At 35.3% G+C, this 20,031-nt stretch overlaps 1 protein-coding gene across 1 annotated transcript in view; it reads left to right on the top strand.

Annotated features, from left to right (window-relative positions):
* The first annotated feature begins 1,708 nt into the window (after positions 1-1,708).
* LOC135218668 (toll-like receptor Tollo) overlaps positions 1,709-20,031 on the top strand; it is a 97,416-nt gene continuing 79,093 nt past the window's right edge. Inside the window, exon 1 of the mRNA XM_064255114.1 lies at positions 1,709-4,368. Within this exon, the coding sequence (XP_064111184.1) occupies positions 3,865-4,368 (504 nt within the window). The 5' untranslated portion in view covers positions 1,709-3,864. The remainder of the gene's footprint in view (positions 4,369-20,031) is intronic.

The raw sequence follows: 20,031 nt of genomic DNA, 5'->3' as shown, positions 1-20,031 counted from the left end.
AAAAAATTCCTTTCTTACCTCTGGCATCTAGTTTCTTTTTATTCTGCACATAAGCTTAACATACTGTACCAAAGATATGCATATTACTTATATTTGGTTTCTGACCAGTAAACACTTCAAAAGGAGTTTTCTTAAGTCTGTCATTATAAGATCTGTTACGAATATAGACAGTACACATTACAGCATAAGTCCACAAATATTTTGTCAATTTAGACTCGAACAACTTACATCTAGAAATTTGAAAAATTGAACGCCAAGCTTTTTCAATTTTCATGCTTAATTGAATGCTTTATTAGAAGAGACTCAAATGCTTTAGAAATGAATTCTGCACCATTATCACTTCTGATACCTTTAGCAGAGCCAAATGGTGAACAATCTGCCAAAGGTTTTTTTGTAGCATGCAAGGTATCACTCTTATGTTTCAGACAATATACTATAAATACACAGGAATAATCATCAATAAAACCAAGAGCATACTGAAAACCATCTTTAGCAGTAGAACCAGCCAAATCACAACGCACGAGATTTAAAATAGAATTTTGTCTCTTGTCTCGCTCTTTTTTTCCTATAATGAGTCATTTTACCTTCAATGCAAATACCACAATTAAAATCAAATTCAGATTTGCCAGAAATACCCATACCTTCAACTACGTTACTAAGTTTAATGTCTCACATTACAATGACCTAGTATTTTATGCCATTCCTTTTAAAGAATAAGATGGATTCTTCAAAGAATTTACATTATGTAACAAATACAATCGTCCAAGTTTCTCTATGTTAAATTCAACATCATCTCTATTAACTAATTCAGCAGAATTCTTAATAAATTTAATTGAGGCACCTTTGTCAGTAACAGTTTGCACAAAAAAATGTCTTGCTTAAATGATGGAACATACAATGTGTTTTCAAGAATACCATTTTTGTGTAATTCCATTAGAATCTATCAGAGAAATACATGCAGTTCCCCTATCTAAAGCAATATTATTTACTTTACTTCCATCAACTAACTCAATTACATGATTCTCAGGATCAAAATTTTCATCAAAAGAAATATATAAACCTTGATATATCATTTACTATGTGGGTAGTAGCACCGCAGTCTACCAACATACCTTTCACTTTACATCTTTCTTTACACTTACTTTAAATGCAATTGATTGGTTAGACTTAGGCCTATTTCCAGACTGACACTTAGAATGATCAACAGATTTTACAGTGCCATATCTTTTTCTACACCACTTTGTGTCATGAGAATAACTTTCACAATTTTCACAATACCTCTTATTATTTGAAAAGTAGTTAACAGTTTTGTCCTGGTTTACCATATTTAAAACAAGACAGGCTGCTTACTTGAACACTCTGGTTATCTTTTAATTTTCCACTCTTGGATTCTCTAGATTTAGACTCAATTTTCATAACAGCATCATCCTTATTGGTAGGTACCTTCACTAAACCTACATGCCTTTTCAGTTTCTTCAAAACTTCGCAAGGCTATCTTGAATTAACTGAAAGTCAATTATTCCTCCTTCTGGGTTATCACTGTAGTAAAGGGCTTGAATTCAGGTGGTTTAAAATGAAGTTATTTAAAGCTTCGTTAAGAGGCAGTAAGAAACACGAAGTGGCAACTGCCGCTCATGGAAACCAAAGCCCCTGGCTGGAAGGGGCGATCTTTCTAGCCGTCAGACTCGTCACAGAGTCTCTCAGTGTAGATCTGGCGAGCATTCAGCATGGTGCATCGTTCCCTGTGCTGTGTCATCGATTCCACGCTCCAAACGTTCTATCGGCGCCCGTAGTCATTATAAAATTTTCCCGTTGTTGCGTGTAGGACATTTTCAACAACATATGTAACTACTTTTCTGACAGATAATTTAACGTTCCTTCAGGTTTGTGATACAAGTGATCGTTTCTAAAGGCTTTCGATACACTACTTAATATATGAAATGAATATAATCCATGGCGAAAATAAGAAAAATGTTTTGTAATTTTCTAGTTGCCATTTCGAGAGAGAAATATGAAAGATATGCGGAATAGTATTAGAAAATTAATAAGAGGAAAAGATAGATACAAAGATTAGTCTCAAGCAATCGCAGTACAAAGAGAATGGTTGTACTCGTTGCATCATTCGGCAGTCATAACCTGTGAGAGTGAGCGCTTCGGTGAAAACAAAAGGAGTAGAGGGCTTTTACCTTCCATTCCCCTTCACAATGGCCCTAGTGATACCTTAATGCCAGGTGACGTCACAAATAGTCCGTGACAGCACGAAAACTTCAATTACCGTAGTTTTTCAGCTAAATATTTTCGTGTGATAACTTTGCATTAAGAGGTGCTCATGGATTTGGTAACAAACGAGTGAAGGAAATTTTAGAAATATGAATTCACGAGAAATAAGGAGCGAGATTTCTGTAATTCGTTGTTAAGTGAGATCAGAACAACCGGAAGGAAGTGCAAATAACACAATCGCGTCGGTTAAACTCTCAGGTGAAATTTCCGAACGTTATTGTCTCTAAATCCTCACAGAAGCTCCCAAGACAGATTATATCATGTCATAACGGCATTGTGGTGTAAAAAAGAAAGAAAAAAAACCCCGACTCCTTGAAGTTGAACGGGCCGAGAAGTAATGGTGGCTAAAGAATTATTGTAGAATTATGGTTTGCTAATTTTAAAGAGCCTAAAGGAATAAAAATGTCGAGGAAGCCAGGATTTATTTTGTGAAGAAAATGGATGAGGGGAAAATGACGAGATGAAATCGCCGAAAAACATGACCAAATGAAACAAAGTACATTTTTCTTCACTGATGAAATTTAGTTTGGAAACAAGAAAAGCAGTATGCATTATTTTGAACTCAGATTTTGATACTTTGTCTTCATTTTCCGATCTGATTATTATGTGTTATGCAAAAGTATAAAAGAAGATTTGAGCCGTTTTGATGAAAAATACATTTTATTATTTTAATTCATTTGTGAAAGAAACTTTCGTCCGAAAATGAACGTCGCTGCAACGCCAAAGAACAATTCTATTTTTTATGATGACATCTAACAAAATATATAAGAGATCTCTTTTTAGCTGTCAACATTGTTTTGTGTTGTAAGGCGTCACAGATTATAAAGGAAACGAACATATTTGTCCTCGGGTTTGGCAGTTTGCTGAGGTCGGTAGCAGTGTGACAGAAGTTCCGGATAAGGAATAAAAAAGCGTTTATGATGAAAGCGTTTGGGTGAGGAGGATTCCAGCAACGCACGCACCCAGTTCACCTTGGAATTGCAATTTATGGGAAACGAAAAAAGAGAGAGAGAAAAAAAAAATGAAAGCTATGAGAAGAACCACGACGTCCGTTGCCGTATTCTTACTTCAATTGAAACGAAAAATTCCAGGTCTGGTGCAGTGAAAGTATGATATGGTGAGGCGTGCCTATGGAAAAGGAACTGGAAACATACACTGAAAAGTAAATAGGGAGGAAAAAATCGGGAAGAGGGGACAAGAAGAACAAAACCAGAAAGTAAAAAGAACAGGTAGAAAAAAAAAAAAAAAAAAAAAAAAAAAACAGAGGCGCCAGTCTGAGGCGCCAAAAAGACTACGCTTTCCATTTGAGTTGATTGAGCACAAGGCGCCAGAATTTGTTGTGAGGGGAGAGGAGGAAGCTATCCCATTCTTCCCATTTAGATCTCTTGCCTTCCGGAATCTAATATGATACGGGAGGTTCATAGCAAAAAAAAGTAATAAAAAAAAAAGGAAAAGAAAAGAAAAGGCGACGTCGTAAAACAAATAGCTTTTAGGGTATTATACTTAAATGGAATATTCCTATGCTGATTGTCGGCAATCGCTCTGTAAAGGAAAAGGATTATTGTATACAATTATTTCGTTCAAATGTCAAATACTATTACTTACTTGGAACGTTTGGGAAACATGACTGCTCAGCATGGATGGAAACGAACTTACTTTTTGTGCCGCCTTCTGTTGTGCCTGTTGCTCTTGTCTACGAAGACATCGTCCCAAACGACCTCTTCCTCCTCCTCCTCCTCCTCCTCCTCACCCACCGCAATTGCTGCAGGTCTCAGCGGGTCGTCGTTTTCTTCTTTATCCTTCTCAGATTATCTGAGCAATCTTCCATCGCCCGCCGACGACTCTTCCAAAAGCCCTCCTGCCTGCTTCTGCCTCTGGACCTCGGCAAACGTCCTGGAATGTCAAGTGCGAATCTTGGATGATGACTTGGGCATCCAGATATCAAGTGGCCAGTGGGAAGACTTGGAAACTTCAAGTTACCCCAGGTCGTGGCAAAGAAGGACCGATTCCAGGAGATTACGGTCGCTGATGGTGGAATGCAGCCAGGTGCTCTATTACCAAAGCAGGATCACTTCATCCACATTTCAGGTGAGGAATGAGACTGTTTGGCAAATAGTAAGAAGGGAATTATTGGCACTCTTTCATCTCTGAATTTTTTGGTTGTCACTCATACATCTGGGATTCTTGTTTTATATTCACAGGTGTTGAGCCACAAATATCTTTATGCGAAAATTACACAAAGAATTGTCAAAGCCACTATCTATGGTTTTTTTTTTTTTTTTTACCAAAGTCCAGATTCAGATCCTTGTCGGCGCAGAGGGACATTGATCACTTGTACTTACCCTGTTATGTAAGTTACTATTCTCCAAGTATGGTTAATTTGATAAATGATACTTGTATCTTAATATCTGTGAATACTCTAATATTCATTTTATCACTTATGTATATAATTGTGTGTGTAAAGAGGAGAGAGAGAGAGAGAGAGAGAGAGAGAGAGAGAGAGAGAGAGAGAGCGCCAAAAGCTGTGATAGTGAGTAATAAACATTGAAATGCAAGTGACCCCTGAACTGTAACCATCATGGGAAGATAGAATTGGTTAAATCATATATTGTAGATATACGCTGATGTCAGTACCATATGTCGTAATACACAAATTTCTAATGTTTAAATGTTTACCTTTAATGGTAGCTATTTTATTAACAAAGATTTAGAACAATCAGTTTATCCTACCTGTGATGAAATAAATCTAGCAATAACACATAGCTTGACTCCCTTTGAGCAAAGACATTAGTTTAGTGCTCCCGCAGAGAAACATGAAAAATGAACTGATAACGCGGGACCCACTAAGACGAAGAAGGGATGTCGAACGTTCTGTTGCATCGACGAACCAGCATCCACCGCGTGGGTCCTTCCTGCCAACAGGCAGTGGGATGTCACTGTCTGGCTGACATGCCTAGGTGGGTCCTGAGATTATTAGGTTTGACAACCTTGCTATGTTCATTTAGTGGAACGTGCCACGGTAATCTACAGGAGGTCAGAAAAACACAACCAGCTCCTTCGTGAGTTTACCTCTGAAGAACACTTACACTGCGATACAGTTACGGGGCAATCTGCCTCTCTCTCTCTCTCAAAAAAAAAAAAACGATCTCCATAGCAGACTGCGTTACACATACTACACTGAACTTTTTATTAAGGATGCAATCAATTTTAACACTCCTCAAACTTTTTACAAAGTTAATCAATACAGTGTGCATGAGCAAAAGCAACAAACAAACTCATTTTTACACATTCCCAACATCTGTCTTAACTGTTAACATTTTTCATGGCTTAAACCCTTAGTGAATATATCGGCAATCATTTCATTTGTTGGGCAATATTGCAAGTGAATTACATTTTTGTCACATTGATCTTGTACATAATGAAATTTAATGTCAATATGTTTTGATCTACCATGAAACTGAGGATTCATTGACATAGCAATGGTAGACTGATTGTCTTTAAAATCAACATTGGGCCTTTACATTCAAATTTCAAATCTCCTGTTAGCATCTGCAACCAAACAGCTTCCTCTGTTACGCTAGCTAACGCTACGTACTCTGCTTCAGCAGTTAATAAAGCCACACAACTCAGTTTTTTACTACTCCAACTCACAACACCACCACTAAGGTGAAAACGCTAACCAAAAGTTGACTTGCGATCAGTGGTGTCACCTGCCCAAACAACATCTGAATAGCCAGTGATCTCTGAAATACCATTATTACTATATAAAATTCCCAAAATATGTGTACCCTTTAGATGTCTCATTATATGCTTCACTGCTTTCCAGTGCTGAATTGTAGGTTTAGCACAACACCTAGTAACACTACTCACTGCAAATGGGATATCAGGCCTTGTTTTTACAGACAAATACAATAAACTCCCAACAGCTGACTGATACATGTTCTGGTCAAATTCTATCCATTGATCATGCTTTACATAACTTCAGATTTGGATGAATTGGTGTTTCTAAAGGCTCTGAATTCTCCATACCAAACTTTTTAAAGACATTTTCATTATAAGATGGTTGACCAACCCACACTTGAGCGCCTCAGTGGCGTGGTTGGTATGGTCGTGGCGTCCCACCTTGGTGGTCGTGGGTTCAATTCTCGGCTATTCCATTGAGGAGCGAGAGATCTGTATTTCTGGTGATAGAAGTTCATTCTCGACGTGGTTCAGAAGTCACAATGCAACATAAAAGCGCCATACAAATAAACAACCCACGCTTGACCTTTGGAAGTATCTTGTACAACTTTTACATCTAAAAAATAATTAAGCTCACCAAGGTCTTTCAGTTTATATTGTAAAGCCAGGGACTCTTTTAATTTCATTCATCAGTTTATCTGATTTGCATGCTAATATTAAATCATCAACATAAACAGAAACAGCTATAATAAAGGAACCTCCTGAAGTTTGCACAAAACCTAGCCTTTTCAAACTGTCATCGAGGGAATAGTTCCAACATCTTGGAGACTGTTTCAATCCATAAATGCTTTTCTTTTAGCTTACATACCAAACTTTCCTTACCTTGCTCTACAAATCCCTCTTGTTGTTTCGTATGTACTTCCTCAGTAAGTATACCATTTAAAAATGATGAGGTCACATCCATATGATGCAGCTTCAAACCTTTTTGCACAGCAAAGACAATCACAGTACGAATACATTCAAATCTTACAACAGGACAAAAGGTTTCATCGTAATCCACACCAAACTTTTGTTAAAAACCTTGAGTGACAAGACAAGCTTGATATTTTCCTTCTAAAAACCCATCTACCGTTAAAGGCTTTTTTACCCTCAGGAAGTTCAACTAAATCATAAGCATCATTATCACGAATATAATTAATTTCCTCATTCATTGCATTAATACAATAATCTTTCTCATAACCCATCAATGCTTCAGTGAATGATGCTGGTTCATTTGTCTCATGAGCAACTGAAACCCACTCACCATATATATTTGGTGGTAGCTTCACTCTTACTGACCGCCTTACTGTCAAACTCTTAATTTAAATTTCTCCTTCTGAACGTCATGCTGTTCCTCATTGAAAATAACATTACAACTATATGATATTCTCTCCTTGGCTAAGTCATACAATCTGTATCCTTTTACATCAGAACCATAACCAAGAAAGATACATTTATGGCTTTTGAGTCTAACTTTTTCCTTTCATCTCTAGGACTATGAGCATAACAAACACACCCAAAAACTCTAAAATGTTTAACATTTGGCTTAATTCCAGTAAATGCCTGATAAGATGTCATACCATGAAGTGCTCTAGCAGGACTTCTGTTTTTCAGATAACAAGCAGTTTACAATGCCTCTGCCCAAAATTTATGAGGCAACCCTGAATCAATCAACATTGTTCTGACATGCTCTATCAATGTTCTGTTCATTCTTTCACTGACACCTTTCTGCTCAGGCGTTTTGGGTATGGTGTACTCATACCGAATATCGGCATCTTTCAAAAATGTCTCAAACTCAATTGATGTGTGTTCAACCCCAGTATCTGTGAGTAGGGTTTTAATCTTTTTGCCTTTTTGATTCTCTATACAACTCTGCCATTCTTTGAATTTTTCAAATACTTCATGTTTACCTTTGAGTACATAAACCCAGACACATCGATTTGCATTATCAATGAAAGTTACAAAATACTCACACTTACCCAAGGATTTCTCAGTAAGTTTCCACACATACCACTATGAATTGAATCAAGTGGTTCTCTATATCTAAAAACTTTACTTTTAGTACATGGAAAGGGTATTTTAATTTTTTCTTTAGTACATTTTTCAAAAGATTCCAAATCTTTATTAACATCAAATTTCAAACCATCTACCAAACCTTCTTTCACTAACAGCCTTACGTTATCAATACCTAAATGGCCATACCTTCTATGCCACATATTTTCATTAGGCCTTACCTTATTACAGACAACATTACTCTTATGATAATTTTTTTGCACATTTTAAATAATACCAATTACCTTTTTTCTTTGCAAAAACAACCAACTTATTATTGGCATAAAATTTTTTACACTTATCCCTACAAAACAGTGACATTTCCAAGTTTTGTAGCTTTACACACACTAAGTAAATTAAAAGACAACTTTGGTACATGCAATACATCATTCAATGTACAGTTCTTCATTTTACCATCAGTCAACAACATTTTTATAGTTACTTTGCCAGAACTTTAAGCCTCTAATGAATGACCATCACCCAAAGCATTGGAAACTATTTTTATCACCATATTCAACAGTAAGATTATCATTACACGTGTGAGAGGTTGCACCAGAATCTACAATCTATGTTTCAGGCAACATATCATTACTACATACGGACATAGCATGGGCAGCCAGCAGGCCTACTCTCATCACTTTCATATTTTGTTTCAGCACTGTCCGATTTTTCTTTAAAAGTACTAGGCCTAGCTTTAGGATCATCATTTTTCAGAAATCTACAATTCCTTTTAATGTACCCTACCTTACCACAATGGGGGCATTTAAAGGGTTTCTTTGGTTTTCTACTAGAAGCATTGTAGACTTTTTCTTGCTTCACACTTAAATTACCATCACCTTCCTGTAACAAGGATTTCCTTTCCTCATGGAATTCTTTTCAGTGACAAATTCCATTTTGGGAACATCTGCATTTGCCTCTAAAGCAGTTACCAACATACTAAAATATTCAAGCAAACTTGCTAACAGATACACCACCTGATCTTCTTCACTTACCAGATCCACTACAGCACTGACTTCATCAAAAACCTCGGTTATTTTCTTAATATGCTCCTGTACAGATTCACCTTCTCTTAATTTAAAGAACAACTTACACTTTTATTTGACCAGGTTTTTTTCTGAAACTGGTTGGAAAGTTTCTTCCAAACCATCTGTGGATCTTCTGGATCTCCTAACAAATACAGCAATTTTGGATCAATAGCTAAAACTATGAATGCTTTATTCCTTTTCCAAATATACTTGTTATATTTATGCAGATCAGTTAGTTCAGGGATAGGCTCTGTGTCATCAATCAGACTCCAAACATTCTCCTTAATGAGTGCCATCCGGCACTGGACTTTCCAAGTAGCATAATTAGTACCATTTAGTGGCACAACGACACTTCCCAGCTCAGACATTCTGATGAAAATAAAATAATAGAGGCACTTTAAAGCTACTCACATTAGTGGCAAGAGTACCATAGTCCACTACACAACAAGTATAGCCTAGCTCGTTGACTTCAGGTGATAGCAGCCACAGCAAACATAATTGCCGCCAAATCTCTATGGTAGCAACAGCAGACTTCAAATGACGCCGAATCTCCTCCAAACAAAAGCTCCAGGAAATCAGCCTCAAATACCACATTGCAGTCTTCATTGCCATTTCAGTACACTCACCGTCAACTGGGCCCGTAACCTATTAGGTTTGACAACCTTGTTATGTTCATTTAGTGGAAGGTGCCATGGTAAACTGTAATTGTATTGCCATGGAAATACAATTACTGGGCAATCTGCCTATCTCAAAGAAAACGATCTCCATAGCAGACTGCGTTACACACACCACTGAACTTTCTGTTAAGGATGCAATCAATTTTAACAGAGACAACGCTACTGCTTTCGGGAGAAGAAATCTTATCAGTCAAACAGAGAGAAGATGGAAGGAAAGAACTGATTAAAAATTGATAAATGAAAATTGATAACGGTAAGATGGAAAAAAGAGAAGCCTATAATAACATGAGGTGAGAGAAATAGGAAAATAATGAGAATTGCAGTCATTACAAGAAGTGTGATGTGACATGGCAGGACCGTTACTGATGCGGGTTGTAGCCCAAGTAAGATTCCAAACGAATGACGAATTAGGATATTGGTTGACCACTGCAGCGCTGGAACGATCATACACACATGATCAAACTATGGTGATGTCTGTATAAAGCTTAATTCCTATTGTTCCCTTCGTATTCTTTCATTTCTTCTTTTCATCAGTGGATTCTCTTTCCTCGTTTCTCTTCAGTTCTCATTTTTTCATGATTAGCGTTCTTGAATCGTTTCTGGATACACCGTCCAATTCATCTCAGTAGCTTTATTTCTTAGATCTATTGCAAAAATCTTCCCTTTTAATATGTGCTGGGTTATCCTTTCGTTATTTCAAGATCCCTTTTTATACTTTTCTGTTATTTTATGTAGCATTCTGTGAACTTTCCGGTCAACAGTCTCCTTAAAAAGTTCTTTATTTTTTGTTCCCAGGCTTATTTGTACTTTATCTCTCCTTAAATTGACGGCTTCGCTGTACCCGGCCATCTTTTCACAGTGCGTAGCGCCGTACTTCCTTGCAACGCCCCAACTTTCTACCCATCCCGATCACATCCTTTTCTTTTTCTTGATCTTTATGTAATCTTTTCTTCATTACTAAGGTCACAAATTTCGTAATTGCTACTGTGAATATGTTATGTAATATAAACTTATAACCAGTTGATAATATGAGGGTATTATTTTTTATTTGTTTCAGCATACTGAGTGTATAGGCAACGTTTTCATGTTAGTTATTTCACACATAAGAACGCGTTATATTTCGAGTAATATCTTCGTTACTGTAAAGGCTGGTGATACCAAGGTCTTGTATTCTTTATAGAGTCTAGAGAATGCTAGAGTCTAGACCTTAGGTGATACCAAGGTCTTGTATTCTTTAGAGTCTAGAGAATGCTAGATTCTAGACCTTAGGTGATACCAAGGTCTAGTAAAAAGCGCCACCGTTTTCCTTTGCTTCATTTCCTTCTCCACTGCAGTTGTTTCTTCAAATATATATATATATATATATATATATATATATATATATATATATATATATGTATGTATGTATGTATCACGTATAAAAGGCCAATTACAACACTCGTTTAAAGCAAGTATTATATTTCGGTGGACTGGCTCCCACCCTTATCAAGTAGTGAAGGGTGGGAATCAGTCTACCGAAATATAGTCCTTATCTTTAAACCAAGTGTTTTAAAGGGCCTTTTATACTTGAAACGTAACCTGTTTTAACAGAAAAATTTATATATATATAGAATATATATATATATATAAATATATATATATATATATATATATATATATATATTATATATATATAGATTATATATATATATACACACACAAATATATATATATATATATATTATATATATACATATATACATATATATATCTATATATATATATATATATATATATATATATATATTATTATATATAGATTTATATATATAAATTTTTCTGTTAAAACAGGTTACGTTTCAAGTATAAAAGGCCCTTTAAACACTCTGGTTTAAAGATAAGGACTATATTTCGGTGGACTGATTCCCACCCTTCACTACTTGATAAGGGTGGGAACCAGTCCACCGAAATATAGTACTTTGCTTTAAACGAGAGTGTTGTAATTGGCCTTTTATACGTGATATAAAAGGCCATATATAATATATATATATATATATATATATATATATATACATATATATATATATATATATATATATATATATATATATATATAGTGTAGGAAGCCCACTAAAATTTGGAACAATTGAAAGTTTTTATTTAGGATTTCGGAGAGTGCATTCCCTCCCTTTCAGTCTTTCAGAGAAGGAAATAAAAGTTATGAAAACTGAAGACGTTGGTCAAGATAAAAGAAATACTAACATTCAATTATACAGTTGTATCAGAGTAGCTGCACTAAGGTGGTTTGCCAATCTTGTTTAACAACTTAGCTTAAATGAAAACTTTCAATTTTTCCAAATTTTAGTAGGCTTCCTTCAACATAATATTTTAGTGCTCGGACACACACACACACACACACACACACACACACACACACACACACACACACACACACACACACACACACACACAGTATATGTGTGTGTTGCAAGATTAGACTTATGAAGATATCCTTTCGAAAATATAGAACAAAATCCAAAAAGAGACAACAGCAAAGGAAACAAACGATGTAATTTAATCTTGACAGTAGAACAGTCCACAGAGAGAGAGAGAGAGAGAGATAATTCAAAGGTATTAATCAGACCTCTCGGAGTTAGACACTACTTATTCAAGTATTAACTAAAGTCAGAAACAAAACTCTCATTGTATACTTCAAGGTATTCGAGAACAATATTTTGTCATAAAATGAACAATATGGATAGCAAAACATTGGGATACTGAAAGATTTTTTTTTTTTTATCTGTATGTGTGTGTGTGTCTGTTTGCGTATATCTGTGCATGTGTGCCTGTATGTGTGCGTTTGAATATAAAAAAATAAGCAAACGGTAAATGATGAATAGTTTCAGGTACCTCGTGTGTGTGTGAAATGTAAGTTTGCAGTGTCATTGATGTCTATGATATTTCAGAAATTGTTGTGCTGAGTTTTTATAAAATCTGTCAAGCAGTGTTGCCATATCGAATACCAAAATTATGCTAGAGTTATTGAAAAATTATGCTAGGTTGAGCAATTTTATTCCAGAAAAAATCTTAACTATGCTAACTTTATGCGAAAGGAAATTATATATATATATATATATATATATATATATATATATATATATATAATATATATATATACATATGTATATAAATTATAATCCTGTAAGATATTATAGACTTAAGTGCTTCATACACTTACTGTGAAACATACAGAGCTTGAATCTACTGTACCTATAAGTGTATATTTAAAAAATATGCCTGGGAATAAGGAAATATAACCTCATTAATATTGTAACTATATGTTTACAACATAATATAACTGAGGAAACTTAATTAATGCTCTTCTAAAATAAATTAATGCTTGGAAAATTACTGTAGCCTATACACTTAAACATATCCCAATTCACAGACAATATTTATTTAAAATAAGTATGATGCATTTTTCGAATATTATTTTTAATAATATATATGAGATCTATGAAACTTGACTCATTTTTCCCTTCTATTCTCCATATCTACACGTGAAAAAATCTCAAACTCATGTCTTCCTTTTGATTCTCTATATTTCTAAATGAAAACGAAATCTCAAAATCAGCAGCTCACATTACTTGTGTTCAACTTCATATATGTCTTTGGTCAAAACTTTGATCATCGCATTTGATATGGTTATAATTTGAGCATTCCCTTTTGCCCTTGATGGCCTATCCACTTATTATCTCGTTTGTGAGTGATCTGTGACTAAGCCTAATTCTTCTATCTGTATGTTCACAAACGAAAAAATTCTTTCACAATCTGCATTTGACACTGGAATTGTCAGCAAAGGCTTGGTACACTTTGATAGAGTCATGTATTTGCCAGACTGAAGGACCTTTGCCCAAAACACGTGAGTAGGGTACTCATGTGCACCACATGAGGGTCCGCCTAAGGGGGAAGGAAATTTCTAATTTCTACAGCTTGAGTTAATTTCTTTTTCTATCGACTTTCACTCAAATTTAAATCAAGGTTAACGTTATTTTGTGAATTTTGCTAGAATTATGCGAATTGTTTCAGAATTGTGATGGAATTACGCTAATCTAGACATTATGCCAGAGGTCCGAAATTTGCTCAAATTATGCTAAACACAAAATTATGCTAGATCTGGCAACACTGTCTAAGTCAAGGTAGATCTATGTATAAGTCTCTTGAGTTCTGGTTACGTTATAGATTTCGTTTTTACCTCTTTTTTTTTCCTTCTCTTTCTTTTATCTTTTACATTTCTTTTTCTTCTTCCTTTTATTTTATTTGACCTGGCCCTTCCTCAGCTATTTAAAGAAATGTTCAATTAAGTCTTAATTTCAAAACGAAAGTTCCAACTTGGGGTTCATAGAAGTTTTTTTTTCTCCTTGTAAAGCCAGTGTGTAAAGCCAGTATTGTTGTCTACTACCAGTGAAATCAAAGTATTTGACGAGGTTTCGCTGAACTGAAGATTTATTGAGGCCCGAAGTTGAATACCAGAGGGAGACGTGTAGCAATATAATGAATGTGCTGTAAATTACGAATGAAATAACTATAGCAGATTCGCTGGAATACGAATTTATGCATGAGCTGGAAAATGCAGTAGTGGCCTTTAAAATGCTTCCTTAGTATCTCTATAGTTACATCAGAAGTATTAAAAAGTACTTGTTGAATTAAAGCAGTTGTAGAGAGCTACTGAACCATTCAATGGCTAGGAAAGTATTTGTTCTAAAACTTACCATTATTGTACAGTATAAAGAATCGAGTCAGTTATGTTAAGGCACCAGGTTTTGAAAAACTGAAATTTTGAAAAACTGAAATACAGTTTTAATGAAATACCAGAGATAATAAGCAATAGATACTCAGCTAATTTATGCATTGGATTGCTTATATAATCAAACAAACGTACGAGAGACTTTGTGTTATTATTATTATTATTATTATTAAATAACAGTAAATAGAGTTTATGAGAGCTAGAAAGAGGGAAACAACTACCTAAGTATTTTACTTTCACTCCAAGTAAACCATCAATGAGTTTTTTTGCCTGAAATTTCCCTTTCGCATCTTCTTATATTTAGGTACTGAAAGAGATCGCTCCGCAGTTCAAATGCTTTGTAGTATTTGAGGTGTCAAAGATAGAAAATTCAGAGCAAGTGAAAAGTGTTTTTTAAATCTTTATAAGTCCCTGCGACGTGGGACTGAGTCTCTCTCCGCTTCGTTCAGATGCATCAGACACTGGGATCATATTACGATAATTAATGAGTTTTGTAAAGATAATATTATATACATAATAACTAATAAGATTAGTCTTTGTTTGGGCTCTATATACCTATAAGGTTATGAATATTTATGCAATATTCTTTGTAAAGTCTTTTGTAAATATTATGTATGTGTATCTATCCTAGTATGTGGCTCATATATATTTATTATATATATATATATATATATATATATATATATAGATATATATAGTATGATATATATATTATATATATATATATATATATATATATATATATATATATAATATATATATTTATATATATACATACACACACACACCACACACACACACACATATATATATATATATATATATATATATATATATATATATATATATAAACTGCGTGTACATGTATGTATTCTCTTCTTTTCCCGCAACCCGTAAAATACTGGATCCTCAAAGCTAAACAAAAGATAGTTATTTGTCTCTGTCATAGGACTAATAAAACCATTGCCTAAGTTGAAGAGTAATGTATTTCCAATAGCAAAGACTGTTAGTCAGAGAAGCCAGAAATATTATTGAAAGTTTGGCTGAAGTATTTGAATGCAATAAAAGGGAAATGAACGCAACAAGAGTTTCTTCTTTACTCTTGAAAACACGAGATAAAAGAGAAAGTGAAACTTCCTCTGCTGCTTTTTCTTAGTGCGCCTCTTCTCTTCCTCGCTGACCTTTCACCTCTTTAGGGCTCTGACAATGCTCTCTCCGGAGCTACTTATATTCATACGACCGGTAGAAAATTGCCTTATTATCTCTCTCTCTCTCTCTCTCTCTCTCTCTCTCTCTCTCTCTTCTCCCTCTCTCTCTATCTCTCTTCTCCACTCACGCAGACACGCACAATATATAATATATATATATATATATATATATATATATATATATATATATATATATATATATATATATATATATTGTACGATTGTATACATATGAGTATGTATGTAAGATTGTGAGGTAATGGTGGGTCTAATGAATCGAATAAACGACGATGTCAGTGTCATTAATTTACTTCCACGCATTGGAACTTTTCTCTTCTTAGGGCCGTTTTTCGTATTAATTATTTTTGACTAAAAATAAACTTGATACATCCTTGTAGAAATGAAATGAATAATAAAGATGATTAGTAGCGTGCAATAGAAAGTTCGTGTTTCGAACAGATTTAGGCCATTTTTTATTATTAGCGAAGTGAAGCGACACGACTTCCGAATTGTACCTTTTCTTAGTGGCCGCGTCTTTTGTTCCCTGAAGAGCCAGTCTGTCGAGGATCATCATTTCACGAGATGCTGTAATGGTTCTGGAAGGGGCCCTGTGTATACCACAGTCTCTACGCTTACTTTTTTCAACAACTGTTTACGGCTGGCTAAATTTCATAATGTTGATTAGTATATCTGTTTTTGTTTAGTTATTTACATGTGCACTTATTTATTTATTTATTTATTTATTTATTTATATATGTATATATTTTATTTACAAAAAGATTCGTTTTATCTGTATATATATAGTATCTTTGCCACATACGTTTGCTCTTTTCTGAAGAAGATTAAATAATGAACTATCGTGATATTGCAAGGTCTCTCTATTCTGTATAATAATTTACTACCCGGCAATCATCTGACGGGATTAGATTTGGTTTAAACAGTTTTGTTAACAAATAAAAACTAATTTCTCCAAACTCTTGGACCGTAATTTTTGGCGTTCCTTACTATTGCCTTATGGCTGTGGTGGACACTCAAATCATAAAGGAGTTGTCGATGACTCGCAAATTGATTCGTTGTAGGCGTTACGTGTTTAGATACACTCATTCATATGTAGAGAGTTGAAAGATAGATATTCAATAAGCCATTCCTCTTTTATCTATCCGAAAATATCTTAAGGTTTAAGGTCATCAAATGCACTTCCTAATATGTGTTTTCGTCTCCCAAACCGCCCTAATACTATTATTTTTATGGTCAGTAGTCAATAAAAGGCTGCTGACGTCCCAATCCTACAAATGGTCGAATTGGAGATCCTGTAACGGCTCTAATCGCTAAATGACATTCATGATATTGAAGTCGATCTCCTTTAGTAGGGAGAATTCTTGGGAGACGCTCGTCATTCACACGCCGCGAGGCTCCAGCATTCCATTCCGCTTGATATTCAATGAATTCTTTTGAGTATGATGTCATAATTTCTCTCTCTCTCTCTCTCTCTCTCTCTCTCTCTCTCTCTCTCTCTCTCTCTCTCTCTCTCTGACTTTAAACTGGGTCGAACGTACAAAAGAATCTGAAGTAATTCTGTATATAATGCCTAGCCAAAGAAATGTAGAGAGGCGCTGTTGTAAGACTAATTACTGGCAGTAACTCCATTTACCTCTGTCTCCATCAGCCCTAAGTAGGTACCACTTAAAGGTCCACTTAGCAGTATGCTTTACTTCGAGACGTCTTCCATTATACTTTATTAACCGCCCCGTGTAGCCACAGAAAATGAAGGGCAATGTTTCATCAAGTTTGATGGTTTGAGGGATTCTCTCTCTCTCTCTCTCTCTCTCTCTCTCTCTCACACACATCCTGATCATGCGATACAGTTTTGGTCACCAACACTAAGAAAGGACATAAATAGACTAGAAGGAATGCAAGCAAGAGCCACTAACCTAATTCCTTCCACCAGGCAAATAGGTTACCAAAGACGACTAGAGAGCCTGAACATGTATGACATAGAAACACGACGATTGCGAGGACAACTAATAGAGACATTCAAAATACTGAAAGGCATAACAAAAGTAGAGAGCAACCTCTTCACATTAAACGAAAACCAGACAAGAAATAATTAATGGAAACTAGAACTCAAGAGATACAACACATCTCATTGTGGGAACTTCTTTACATACACGATATGTGACACATGGAATAAACTGCCACTAGAAGTTGTAAACAGCAACAGTGTAGAGGAGTTCAAAGAGAAGCTAGACAGAATCATTAGGACTCTGTGAATGAACAGTAAAACCTGCTCCTAGAGATAAGCGAGCACAATATGTCTCCTCGGATGGACTGACAAGTCTTGAGACATTCTAATCCTTGTAACTCTCTCTCCTTTCTTCGTCGTCCTAATCCTTTGTCCTATTTTCCCTCTCAATTGAGCGGATTAAGTTGCCAACTCAGAGGATGTATAAAGCAGAGACTTTCCACAGAGAAAGATGTCTATTTTTACTTTTGTCAGCGAGTCATTTATCTGGTTATCATCTCTCTCTCTCTCTCTCTCTAATATATATATAGTATATATATATATATATATATATATATATATATATATATATATATATATATATATATATATTGAATTTTTATCGCCTCAACATGAATATTTTTAGTGTGTAAGTATATATATATATATATATTTATATATATATATATATATATATATAATATATATCAGATTTATATATCTTATAAAAAGAAGTGAATGTTGTATGTGTATGTCTGTATGTTAGTATATTTGTATGTTTGTAGCTTTCTGCTCTATAGAAATCCAAACTGCTTGACTGTTCTAGACACAGTTTGGTATGTGACCATCATTTAACCCAGCTTAATAATAGGGTAGATTTCAAACCCGTACCCCCTCCCCCTTTCCCCATCCCTTACCCCCTTCCCTTCGTAATTTGTGTGGTAACTGTTGGACCAATCTAGACAACTTGGCTCGTGGCCATCATTTGACCCAACTTAGATAATAAGGTAGGTTTCAAAGCTGTACCCCCTTCCTCCTTTGCCTATGTTAGACCTGATGATCCTCTTGGCAGTCTTGACTGCTGCTTCGACCATTCCATTAGAGTGGTGGTCATGGACTGACAATAAGGCCTACCATAAACCCCCATTTTCTGAAGAATGATGTGGTCTCTTTGCTAATCAGGTTTTTGCTCCCATCTGTCGAGATTATCTTTGGTGCTCCCCATCTTGTGAAGTATGCCCTCAAAACTTATATAATTCTTGATGTTGTCAAGAATTATATAAGCTTGTCTGCATAGGCCATGTTCAAAAGGCCTTCCAACTGTAGCATGTCCACCACGTCAACTAGAATGGTGGACACCTTCGACTGAAATGGGTTTTCTACGGTTGGTGTGAGTACCAATGGTTCAGCAGGTTGTGATGGAGCATAACAAAAGAGGCACACCCTGTAGCTCTGCAGATCATCTCCCTTGCCTGGCGCCAGCAAACTGATTGCCTAGCCCTGCAGAGCATGGAGTGTCAGGGCCATAGGAACCTCCTAAAATTAGTGGGGGGTGGGGCCAAGGGACAAGATAAAGTTACCAAGGTATAGAAAGTAAATGCACGATTAAGAAAAAAAGACAGTATCTATCACAGAAAGTATAATTATTGATATGTTGTCCTAATACAATAATATATGCAATATCTCTTAAGTTGTCATGGCAAGGACCATTATTCCCCAAAATAACTTACATATATGTAGAGCTAAGGATTAATCTAGGTGAAGTGTCCATAGAACTGAAGTCTAGTATGGCTCATTTTGATAAAATCTATGTCAATCTGCTTTGTATTTAATCATCTGTTAACCCTTTATGGGCATGTAGGAGTAAGATATTATTTAGTCTATTTTGACACATAGTAGAGTGTAGATAAGTTCTGATCCTACAAAGAGCTGAGGAACTCCTTTGTATGTGGCTGTGGTTACTGGAATGGTCAGGTAAATTTTTATAAGTATACAGAGTTCAGAAACCATAGCAGCAGCAACAGGATTATTTTCCAATGACTGTAATGCATCAATAACTGTAGATATATTAGTCACCTTACTAGGACCACCAATTTCTCCAACTTTGCACAGGGATTTTAGCATGGCCAGTTCATGATAAAGTTTCTTCAAGTTAATGTTTTTGGAGTAAATGGTCAGTGACTCTGGTATTTCTGCTGGATCTCTATTAGCTGATGTTATCCAGAAACACTTGAGCCACCACTTTCTTGCTTTGATTTGAAGAGACCCTCTCTCTCTTTAT

The sequence above is a fragment of the Macrobrachium nipponense genome, chromosome 9 (genome assembly GCF_015104395.2).
Source record: "Macrobrachium nipponense isolate FS-2020 chromosome 9, ASM1510439v2, whole genome shotgun sequence".
NCBI classification, from domain to species: Eukaryota; Metazoa; Arthropoda; class Malacostraca; order Decapoda; family Palaemonidae; genus Macrobrachium; species Macrobrachium nipponense.
This window is presented reverse-complemented; position numbering and strand designations above follow the sequence as displayed.